Source organism: Populus nigra, chromosome 18 (genome assembly GCF_951802175.1).
Source record: "Populus nigra chromosome 18, ddPopNigr1.1, whole genome shotgun sequence".
Classification (NCBI taxonomy): Eukaryota; Viridiplantae; Streptophyta; class Magnoliopsida; order Malpighiales; family Salicaceae; genus Populus; species Populus nigra.
The window spans coordinates 12,222,629-12,234,944 of NC_084869.1; the positions used below are offsets into that span (position 1 = coordinate 12,222,629).

Below are 12,316 nucleotides of genomic sequence, written 5' to 3' on the forward strand. Positions count from 1 at the left end.
ATATACCTTTTTTTTTTTTTTTAAGTAGTTGAACCATGACATTGATCAGGAATTTAGTGGCAGTTTGGTGGACTTAAATTCCAACGTGTTCCATTACCTTGTGTCTTCATCCAATCAATATTAGTTACATCGACTTCTTCTGAATTTTAATTAATTTATTGATCATAATTAATTTAAAACAGCTATCATATGATTGCGCCGCATCGATCTACTTGAGGTAATTCACTTTGGACATTATGCTAAAGCTAATTGGATTCTATGAGATAGTGGTAGTCATGATACTTCTTTCCAAGATTATGCACTAATTAATCTGGCTGAAATCAATCGATAGAGAGTACTATATTATAAAAATGATTAAAGTACAATTATAGAGTTAATTAATTTGGACCAAAGTCCTTGTTTTATGTAGGTCATCCTGGCATATGTGTTGTGGGCATCAACTCATCGTCTCAATGGCTGCACAATGAACATGTTGTACTGTCACATGGATTGCTATTCTGGGAAAACATGGATTTTTATGTCCGATTAGACCCACTGATTAATGTTTGGCAAGTACTGATCTGAGATTATTATTATGCTTAAATCAACTGTACTTCATAACCAAGCCACCATCACACTTGTAGATTATAATAAAAGTTTTATGAGGTTGGGGGGCCGGTGGTTATTGGTTCTTGAAGGATCTTCTTCGCAGCCTGCAATTGTTCTAGTATTGAATTAATTAGCTTTCCGTTGGAATATTGCTTAATTCCTAAAAGTAAAGCTGGTTTATATTGTATAGTTCTATGCTCTATATATTAATGTGATAAGTACGTAGGACCATTTGTCAGCGCATGTATATAAATTATGCCGAGGTAGAGTTCTTGTTGACTCAGATTTTGCGATATGCGGCTGGCTATGCCTTTCTAGGTCTTCGATCTGTCTAAGAAGACAAATATATTCATCACTTCATGTTCATGAAAATTCATAAAATATGCAATCAGCAATTCATCTGTATATGAACTTCTAAAAAAACAGGAAAATATTGCGCTCTCTTTGGGTATGCCTACCTGTCTTGCAGCTAGCTGGTTGCTAGGTCATATTAATTAATTATCAGGTAAGAAATTAGTGCATGTTTGTTGGTATTGAGTTTTTAATTGTATATTGATGTATTTTAAAATTGTGTTTGTCTTGAAAAAATATCAAGCTAAAGTTTTTGTAGTGTTTATATGAGTGCATTTTAAAAATATATTTGTCTTGATAAAATATCAAGGTCAAGTTTTTTTAGTGTTTTTTTATATGATTTTCAATATTAAAAATCTAAAAAAAATTATTTTAATATATTTTTAAATGTACAATACCAAAAAAAAAATGTTTTTAATCAAAAATATTTTAGCTCTATTTTGTAATAGAAATGTTGATGGCTTTTGGATTCAACTTAAAGCTAGCTTAAAGCTCAAGAACACTTGATTGGTTTGTAGATTTTTGGAGGTTTGAACAAGGGTTAGAAATTAGGGTTTGATCGAAGAAATTAACAGCAAATTAAAGGGTAGATTATCAATCTAAAACTGTGGATGGTGTTCTGTCAGTGGAACTCCTCCTCTGCAATCGACGTTGCCACCAAACAAATTCTGACAAAGAAAAGAGACAGAGTGTGTGTGATTTTTTGTCGAGTTAAAACAAAATAAGTGTTTAGTTTGAATAAATAATATTTAGAACATGTCCGGTGCGTATTTTTTTAAAATTAATCCTTACTACTTTGCTTTAAAGCAAATAAATTACAATTTAAAAATTCAAGGTAACATTGTAAAAAGTAATCTGAGTTTTGAAATTTGATTTGAAAAGGGTTTTGGTGTTCAAAATGAGTTTCTTCAGGTCTCTATAGTAAATTTATGATAGTTGGGAATGACGATGATTATTTTTTTTAAATACTCTTTTAAAAAATAACAAATCATAATTTTTTTTAATATTTTAGTATACTAATGTCAAAATAAATAAAAATATTTTAATGACACTTACATAGCAATACAAAACAAGCACTCAAAATGCTTTTAATAGAAAAATTAAAAACAAATATTAGCGAAGAATTTCAGTAAACATGACTTCAACCTTATTTGTTTTTCTTTTTTAAAAGTATTTTAAAAAAAATTATTTTTTTCTTCTTTAAATTAATATTTTTTTATATTTTATATCATTAATATTAAAAAAATATTTTAAAAAAATAAAATATATATATTATTTTAATATTTTTCCAAACAATAAATAATTTAAAAACCAATAAATTTAAACATTCAAATATTCGGGAAGCCGCCGGAGAAGACGCGGATAACAACATTGTGATCTGTTGTCGTGAACCAAGCTCGCCTCCTCGTTCTTTTTTTTCTAATTTTTTTTTCATGTTAAACGTCACTTGTTTTTCTTTTAAAATAAAAAAGTAGTTTATAGTATACTTTTAGATCTTTAATTTATATGAGTTCATGTGGTATGTGGTGTTAGTAATAAGAAAAACTCAAATTCAGCACGTCTATAAAGTTTATAGTATGCAAATTATGAAATTTGCATGTAGATTGAGAATTTTTTATAATAATAATAAGAGATAATTATTAAAATTCTCCTGTAGATTTGAATTTTATTTTCCATCTATACTTTTATAAATCACATTTTACATCTTGAATTAAACAAAAAAATCAAACAAAACACATTGTTAAGAATGTAAACTAAACAAATTACATTTTTTATGATGTAATTTATAAAAGTATGAAGAGAGAATAAATTTCAGATAAAATTATAGGTGAATTTTTGTAATTATCTCTTCTAATAATAATAATATAAATTGATATTTTAGGGTTTTTTTATACAGGCTTTCGTATAAGATATATTTTTAGAGATTGAAGGATTGCAAAAAAAAAAAAAATAGCTATTATCATTTAGTGTTCGGTAAAATTATATCAGCCATTTAGATATATCTGTTCTATTTGATAATATAAAACCAAAAGAAAAGGTAGTCTGTCAGACAACCGCATGACCATCCCCATCCAAATCTATGGTTGGAGAACGATCCTCTACAGCCATGATGATCACAGGGATTATCAAGCCATTACTCACGCTATGATCACACGGTCATGATTCCTCAACCAGACTTAGGTTCCTGTCTCCTTAGTGTTAAAGGACACAGAGGTACGATCCTATAGAACAGATCCTGTTCAAGTAAGGTCGTGCCTGTTTTTGTTTCTCCACGCTTTATTAGTTACTTTACTGCTTCGTTTGTTTCCGATGTGGGATTCTTGTAATGACTCGTTCCAGGGCATATTCGTCCAGAAGAAGAAAGTTGGCGCGCCTTGGGCTTCTCAAAGTCCTGATAAAATCCAAAGGAGAGTGCAGTGAAAGTACTAGGATACCCCCTGAGCTGCTGCGTTGTTATTGCGGTGGTATTTGTTAATTTTATACGGACACTGGGACACCAACTAGGAGGCTTCTTTGGAGTGTAATAGTCAAGAGTTTGAAGCTTTTACAGGTTTTTCCATTACACTTTACGCTTTGCAGTAGCCATACTGATGACATTAGAGTTGCCCAATTTGCAGAATTAGATCTTGAATTGCATCTTGTTCCCCAAAATTTGTCAGGAACTTTTCTGAACAAATCAGATTGTCTTCGATTGTGACCATTGAGCTATTGGCCATTGGATATGCACTCCTTAAGCAGCTGTGAGCTGAGCCTGGTAAGTTAACTTCGTACTGAAGAACAGATAAAAGACAGTGCGTATGGATTTTGCAGCGTCTTTGCCACAAGAAACGTTGGACTTCATTATTGAGAATGTAAACTGTTTTGAACATATAAATTATATGATAAAAGTTGTAATTTATAAAAGTATGAAGAGAGAATAAAATTCACATAAAATTATAGGTGGATTTTTGTAATTATCTCTTCTAATAATAATAATAAATTGATATTTTGGGGGTTTTTTACACGGCGCCTTGTAAGATATATTTTTATAGATTGAAGGATTGCAAAAAAAAACAAAAAAAAAATAGCCATTATCATTTATGTGTTGGGTAAAATATATGTAAGTGATACAGGCAGAGAGAAGAAAATAAAACTATTTTATAGTTAATGTTTACTTGTAAAATGGTGGGAAACTCAATATGAGTTCATGCTAAATTTGAAGGGAAAAAAACTATACTAATAGTACATGGATAAATGGTTGACACTTTCTAATACTGAATAAATTTGGAGTGAAATTAATAAAATTAAAAGGTTTGGAAGTTAATTAATAATGGATCAATACATGATGTTTCCCAAAGAATAATAATATGCAACACTTCTTTCTAGATAGGTACCTAACCCATGATTATAGCCCTTCGATTAGATTTTCATCTAGATGGGCTGGACTGATGGATGGATGGTCTTGAAGTCTCTAGCATGCGACTGTTTGAAAGGAAAAACCATGCTAGTTATAGATTTACGGATTAATTTGATCTTCAACATCTGATTACCTTTTCTTGTTTTAGCCTATATCATGTACAATAAAGAAAGTAGGAGGGGGGGCATCAGACCGGCCATGAGAGGAACATATTTGATACATGGCGACATCTGTCAGAGTCTTTTTGCCAAGGCTTTCTTCAATCCCTTTATGATCTTCCCAAACCACATCAAGTTCATGATAAATAGTACTGCCGGAACCAAAAAGGTCAGAAGACAGCCAAAGAGGCTCATCTGGATAACCTGCCAATGAGTCAAATGACTGTCACCATCACTCTAAACTTGCTAAACATATCACATTCATACTCTATACTATGATCCTGTGATATTTTGGATGAAACTTGGGAAGTTAGGGAATCAATGACAAAAAACTACGAAAATATAACAAAAACATGTTGGGACTACAATGACAAGAAAAGAGAGATCATAAAAAAAAAATCGATAATGTCTGGAATTGTTTTGAACAAGAAATCCGCAAGGCATTGCCAAACCAAATAATTGTATATGAAACGGAAAAATAAAACAAAGCGGGGTCAATAAAAACATCATGAGGAGAAAGCATTGTACTTAAATATATTTGAGGAATAGTAATTTTTAACCTATACAGTAGAGCAAAGACTGAAGACAGGGGGATTGGGATATTGATATCGCACTCATGCTATTTTTAAATTTTTTTCATTTCCACTTATCTTGCTCTCCATCGCATTAGAGTGGATCACTGGTGAAAATAAGTATCAGCATACAGAATATGTGTTATTTTACTCAAATCAATAGAATAATTTCAGAGATTGAAATTTTCAATTTGCACAAGTTCACTGCCTATAGGATACAAATATTTAAGAAGAGGGCATCACCTGATCATAGTGCAAGTAGATGTGGTAAAACAGGTAAAGAAACAGCAGAATTCTTGCCATCTGCATTCCAGTGTTTACTTCAGAAGATAATAAAAATGATAAATCAAGGAAAGAGAATTCAGTTGTGTTATTAAAATATAAGCGAGATATGTGTTCTTGCCACAATGTCAACACCAAGAGGCGAGAAACCCAAGCCAGCTTATCTGAATCTTGGATATATCATAACATGGTTGTTGACTCAAAAATCTATCAACCACAATATTTAACTTATGACAACAAGGTCATCCACGATTAATGATCTAGATTAGTTTGTGCATGCATATACATCATAGATACAAAAACACATTTTTTATTATAGATATTACTGTGCAACAATCACTAAATGATCGAGAAGATCTCACCAGCCAAGCAAGAAAGATGGCTAGACCGTTGATAAGATATGCAGCAGACCTCTTCAGACCAGCTGTATCAAGATACCTACATCAAGACAGAAAAAATTTAGAGTTAAGAAAAAAAAGCTCAAGCATAATGAGAATTGGACTCGTCAAAAAACCTACCATCTCATATTAATCTCTGGAGTTGTCACTTCAGAGATGAGGCACATGTATGTATAAAGCTGCAGTTCTCCAGACAACATAGAATACGCTACTGCAATTGTAGAAAGAGAATGATGGATAACCTGAAACCAGATGTGACCATGTTGTGAGTTGCGATGACATCAGGTTAAAAGTCAGCACTCTTACAGCAAGCACTATATTGTCAGTCTTCATTTGAGAGCTAGTTTGTGTTCATATAATCTGCTGTGCTGTAAACTTTTCTCTCTCATTAATCAATTTTGTGCTGACTCGCCAATCTAACATACAGAAAACAGTATCCAGAATTTGGCTAAAGATCGCTGAATCAGTGAATCTGAGATCGATGCCAAGGGGCCGGGAAAATCAAAGTGGAATGCAAGGTCAGAAACCTCACTTCCTTGAGAGGAAAACTCCATTATGAAACAAAAATATCTATATCACGAAGGATGGCAGGAGGAGGTTAACCTAAAAGTACAGCAGAAAGAAGACAAACACGCACATGAAAACAGTTGGATTGGGACGATTCTCATTTTTTTAAAACAGAAAAAGAAAAATGTTCAATTGCTCTCCATCACATCAAATGCACTTACATACTCCTTTCCACCCAAAGTAGGATAGTACAAAAAAATCATTCCAAAGTCCACAAAGAAGTACCCAATAGAAACCTGTCAAAAAAAGGCAAACTATTTTCATGTCAAAATACTTGTAGAATTTAGGGAACAAATAAATAGAGAAGACTAATATCAAAGAAGGCTGGCAAAGTATTCGTAGAGATATGATTTCTCATCATGCATCATAAATGCAAAGAGAACTATGTCTAGCTAAATGGGTAGAATAGCTGCATCAGCCTGTTGCCAATCCCGAGTGCACTTTTCCAAACAAAAAGGAAAACTCTCGCATGAAAAACAAATAGATACCCTATATGGCCAAGAAAGATTTGCTAATTCAACTTTGCATATAAGTTACACTAAACTGTGTGGTACTAACACCAGTAGCTAACATATGGGATATGAGGTTAACTACTAAGGCAAAAATATTGCACTAATAAATGAGTTGTTCACACTCAGAGAACTGCTTTTGGAGCACATGATATTATGGATCATTTCAGGAAAAAAAAAAAAAGGAAGTAGAGAGAGAAATAGTCGACAGCAAGGCAATCAAGAAGAGGCATGATATGCCGTTAAATATCAAGCAGAGCTAAAAAAAAGAACTCACCCCAAGTCCAACAATGGAGAGTTGTGAACTCCGTAATGTAACAAGGCCAGTATGCCGTTGGTCAGAAAAGAGATCCGACCAGAAGACAAAGTACAATGACATAGCTGTGATGAAAATGGCATGAATTGTAGACATGCCTCTGCCACATTTAGGTCATTGATCATCAGTGCTCATGAAAAAATTAAAATAGATGACAGAATATTGGAACATGCACTCACCTATTGTTCCACTCAATTCGTTGAAGTTTTGTAAGACCATTATAAGCTTTGATGTAAAAAGTGCTGATTAATTGAGTGAGATCATAGGCCTGTCAGACAGAGGACATAGGCACAAACAAATAAATTAAAAAGGTAACAATACAAGACCCATTTAATGAATAAAAAAGCTTATGTATTAGAATTGCTCTACCATCATAATGAGGTAGGTGCACGACTACACCCTCCACTAAAATTGAAATGAACATGCTAGTGTTGGTCAGGCAACAGCTCTCAAGTTCAAAAGGATCTAAAAGGTGAGACAGTTACCACTTTGCAAGCAAAAATGCCACCAAGGACGGAAGTGTAAGGAATGAAAGGATCAGCTAATATGTAATTCTTAACCAATGCCTCAGCCTGATTTTGGTAAGTCTTGATAGCCATAACTGTCTCAGTGGACACAGCCATATATAGACAATTCTTTTATCAGCAGATCTTCTCTTTTGTATATTCTCCTACTTTCTTCCCCTCTTCATTTTGCCCTTTCATCTCTTCCCTAACAGAAATGAGCAACAAGTTAGTCCCGAGATAAAAGGATATTATGATGCTAAAACAAACCAGTTTGATCTTTCCGGTGTATAATATTCTCTCAAAGTCTCAAATACACAGAATTAACAGATCGTTTTGTTCTCTATTTTTCAATCTAAAGAAAGAGTACAAAATATCTAGCATTTCGCCCTAGCGCCTAGTTTATGCATTTTCCATAAAAGAAAAGGATGCTGCAATAGCTAAATATATCTATAGAAGAAAAGGAAATTGAAATTTCATTGTCATCTTCCACTAAAAAGCATGCATTTTGCAGTAGCAAAATCAGTGAAAATATCCACAAATCTATTTAGCAAGACTTCTTGCTCGAGATTTAAGGAAATTGCCATAGGAACCAACTATTAGTTCTCATAATCAGTGAAAAATTGCAAGACCAGAGCTCCAGTTAAGCAAAGTTGACACCTACAAACCATCAACATGAGTCCACAAAATCATAAATCTATTTGCAATTGACGAATCCAAGTTTCTCATCGCTTCCTCAAGTTACAGTAATACATCAACTGAACTAACAGGAAAAAAAAAACATTTGACAAATCCTGATATATCAGCCAACAAACGACATCAAATCACAGCATCCATTGACATAAAAAACCCAACCTTTAAGGCCACTTCACATCGTATCAAAAAAATGCAACCACCCAATGTCCTTAAATTACCTAAAAACTCACATTAATCAATCGAAAAGTCGAATCATACATTCTTCTTGAAAGAATCAAATCCTACATTATAAAGCCATTACAGAGGAGATTTACCAACCTTCATATATTGTTGAAGAAACCACGTACTCTTTTACAGATCAAGACCAAATGGCCTAATGGGTATTTAAGGAAACAAAAGAGAAGCCAAGAAAATGAAAGAGCACATGGGGTGTTTGGTAGTGCTGGAGAAAGAAAGCTAACTAACGCAAAAGAACCCAAGTAAAGGACAAGAATCCACAAAAGAAAGAGAGCAGAAATTCACGAGTTAGTGCGAGGTGGTGAGTGTTTGAGACTGTGAAGTAATCAAATCATCTATCAAAGCAAAACCACACACACACAAGATGGAGCCAAACCGAAAGAAAGCTTCAATCAATATGAACTGTGAATGGGAATCTCTAACCGAAGCAATAAATAAAAGTTGAATAAAAAAATAAAAGAAACTACAACTCAATCCCTCAATTATGTATCTTTTTCCGATTTTGGTCCTTAACTTTTTAAATTAACAAATAACTCCCTAACACTGCTGGCATTTGTTTTTTAGGGACTCTTGGTGTGTCATCACCAATAATAATTAATTGTATTTTTTTGGAATTCAATGGATTTTTAAAATTTTTCAATTCGTGGAAGATTAATGTAATTCAATAATGATAATAAAATTGAAAAAATTAAGGGAAAAAAGCTTTCCACAAAATGTGAGTCGTGTAAAATTATCTGAGTAATTGAGAATTGCATAATAGATGGATTCTTCGGATTGAATATGATGCAGGGAAAGAGAGGGTAATGTTGAGTAAGGATTGATAGTTTTACATAACATTGCTAATTTTGAAGTTTTATGGGATTTAATGGAAACAATTTATATAGTCAAGGGACTGATTTGTAGATTTTCATAAAGAAAACAAGCAGGAATCGGGTAGGTGGTAGGGTGGCAATACGTGTGGACTTGAGTTCGGATGATGGATATTGTATTTTTTTTTTTTCCTCTCTTTTGTTTTGTCCTTTTTTACCCCACTTATGATGAAAATATAGAATTATAATTTATTAAAATCTAAACTATACAGAAAAAAATATTCTAGAATTTAATAATTAATAAGATTATTTTGAAAATAACACACCAACTATTTATATAGTGGTTAAACCATTATAAGTTGAAAAGGAAAAAAAATCAAAATAACTACGAAAATATAAATAAATCCGAAAATAACTAAATAAAATCTCCTAGGCTAAATTAATATGATCCTTATCTTAGCTAGCTCTACTTGGCCAAGCCCATAAAAAATAAGATTTGTAGGGTATCTTATTAAAATTTGAGTATGATTTAATGATTGAATAAAAAATTAAAATAAAAAAATCACTTAATATATTCATATTTCTCTATAAATTTTATCTAGTCTATAAACTTATCCACTAAACGTTTCACATTATTTTTAGATAGATGGTTGAGTCATTTAGCTTACATTACAATATTATTATTATATATAAACCTAAAATACATGGAGTTTTTACTGTTCATAAAAACATTGTTTATCCTTTTATATTTTATTGTAGATTACAATAGTATAATTTTGAAAATTTTCAATTTAATTCTTAATTTTTTTTTTTATCATTAAGCCCTTTAACGAGCAAATTAGAGTTCAATTGTATTTTATTCTTTTTGCAGGGGAGGGTTGAATTGAAAGAAAAATAAGTAACATAGTAGTGAATTGAAAATTTTAGTCAAAAATTCATTTGGACCCCCCATCATTTTTAGCTGTTAAGTGATCAGTCCCTTGAATTTTACAAAATTCAATTTGATACCAAACTTCTTTTTACTCATTTTTTGGTTAAAGGAGAGAGAGAGGAGGTCATCGAATTATATCTTAGAAAGAGAAAGTGTTCATTAGTGAGAAAACAATGCATTAGTTGATTTCTTTTTCAAATAAATTTTGAATTTATGTTTTAATTAGTTTGTGATGATTTTTTAGTGATATTGGGTGTGTTTGGATTTTAAAGAGGCATGTATGATTCATATGTGATTTTTTCTTAATTTTATATGGATTAATTTTTTAAAAAAATATATTGATATTTTTATAAGATTTTTCATATGTGTAGCCTTGTATTTTTTTATTTATTCAATATGTGTCGGTTTGTATTATAAATTTTATATGTTTTTCTATTACAAGTTTATTTTGATAGAGAAATTCATTAAATACAACAAGGTAAATTATTCATGTCGTAATGTCAAATATTTTGATATTCATTTGTCACTTAATTTCTTGCAATATCTCAGTATTAGGTTGGTGTTTTATTTTGTGATCGAATATTTTTTTATCAAGTAGTTAAATAAAAAATAGTTTTGGAAAAAATATTATAGTTATATTGGAGCCTATAACCTGGTTCGCAAGTTGGGTATGTTAGCATGGGTTACTCGATTCATAAATTTAACGAATTTACTCACTAATTAATCAATTTAATTTGAACCAACTCCCATGCAATTTCAAGATTGATCTATTAAACTAAATTCAATAACATGGTAAAAAAATTTATTTACCCTCTAAATATTATTTTAAAAAAATTATCCATTCATGACGGATTTCGGCCAAGGAACCAGTTGAGATATAAAGTGTGTGAGGAATGGAATAATGTTATATTTTTTTGTATGCTTTTAGTGGGTTGGACATGAGAAACAATGATAGTTGTTGAATTTTTTTTTTTATTTACCTAAATTGATAGTCGTTGAGTTTTCTTATCTGAATTAGGTAAGATGGGGTCAAGAGAATTCTACGAATGTGGGTGATATGTCACTTCTAAGGTGATTTAAAATACTTTTGAAAAACATTAAAATGTGATTTCGGGTAATAACAAAAAACCTAACGGTAAATTCATTTTGATCTTAGGTACTTTTTTTTAATTCACAGCTATTGTATAATTATCTTTTTTGCTCTTTCTCAAAAAAATAAATGTCTTTGTATTTGAAGTATTGTGATTTTCCTCATAGTTTATTAGTTATCAAAAATTAATCGGGATTATAGATATTTTTTATTTTATTTGTTATAAGAACATTAAAATTATGTAATTACCTTTCAATTTAGAATTTTTAAAGCTGGAACCGAGGATATCTATTTTTTTATTTTTTAAATACAGTAAAATAACAAGTTTACTTTTTAAATAAAAAAGATTAAACCATGTGTTTAGAGCCCTTTCAACCATTTTACTCTCGAGTGCATTTTGATCTATTAAGAACAACTTATTATTAAAAAAAAAACTAAAAGGGCTCAGGAAAACACTGTAACATGTGAGTAAATTTACTGTGGATTCAAACAGTATTTTTCGTTATAATCTCTTTATTCTCTCCTTTCTTCTCGCGTGATTTAATACTCTCACTGGCTTTCTTCCCTGCACTTGCAGCTTGATCGAAGCTTCAAGTTTTGGTGAGTTGATGTGATTGGTGTTATTGATTGCTTTTTAGAGGGGCTGGCTGCAGCTATATATATATATATATATATATATATATATATATATATATATATATATATATATATATATATATATATATATATATTAAAAACAATTGTTTAGGGGAATTCATGATATGCGTATATTTATCATTATAACTTTAAATCTTTAGCATTTGAACCTCCTCCTAAAAATATGAGTTTCATTTTCGAGCAACAACAATGGAAGATACAAAAAGAATCTAAAGGAAATAAAAATATTTTTATTTTCTAAATATTAAATATAAG

The 12,316-nt window shown here is 31.1% G+C and overlaps 1 protein-coding gene and 1 non-coding gene across 4 annotated transcripts; both read right to left on the reverse strand.

The window, feature by feature from the left end:
• Window positions 1-2,979: 2,979 nt before the first annotated feature.
• Window positions 2,980-3,193, reverse strand: LOC133679039 (small nucleolar RNA U3). Its single transcript, XR_009836101.1, has one exon. It is a non-coding gene; the product is annotated as a small nucleolar RNA U3 (small nucleolar RNA).
• Window positions 3,194-4,214: 1,021 nt separating this feature from the next.
• On the reverse strand, window positions 4,215-8,978 carry LOC133678677 (uncharacterized). Of its 3 annotated transcripts, none has more exons than XM_062101113.1 (9): window positions 8,656-8,978; window positions 7,624-7,844; window positions 7,318-7,406; window positions 7,100-7,238; window positions 6,475-6,549; window positions 5,867-5,988; window positions 5,711-5,786; window positions 5,310-5,369; window positions 4,215-4,698 (listed from the first exon to the last, which is right to left on the reverse strand). In XM_062101113.1, the coding sequence occupies exons 2-9, from the start codon at window positions 7,759-7,761 to the stop codon at window positions 4,570-4,572; spliced, it is 828 nt and encodes a 275-aa protein (XP_061957097.1). In that variant the 5' UTR covers window positions 7,762-7,844; window positions 8,656-8,978; the 3' UTR covers window positions 4,215-4,569. The 3 variants fall into 3 exon arrangements, with proteins under 3 accessions (XP_061957097.1, XP_061957096.1, XP_061957098.1); XM_062101112.1 differs by having other exon boundaries at window positions 7,624-7,849; XM_062101114.1 differs by lacking the exon at window positions 8,656-8,978 and having other exon boundaries at window positions 7,508-7,646.
• Window positions 8,979-12,316: the final 3,338 nt, after the last annotated feature.

Bases quoted from the DNA above. Each gene is read 5' to 3' on its own strand.
- LOC133678677 (XM_062101113.1), bottom strand. From the start codon at position 7,761: ATGGCTGTGTCCACTGAGACAGTTATGGCTATCAAGACTTACCAAAAT. The intron at 7,407-7,623 runs GTAACTGTCTCA...TCTGTCTGACAG, and splicing joins GCATTTTTGCTTGCAAAGTG to GCCTATGATCTCACTCAATT. The intron at 5,370-5,710 runs GTGAGATCTTCT...ACTGGAATGCAG, and splicing joins CCATCTTTCTTGCTTGGCTG to ATGGCAAGAATTCTGCTGTT.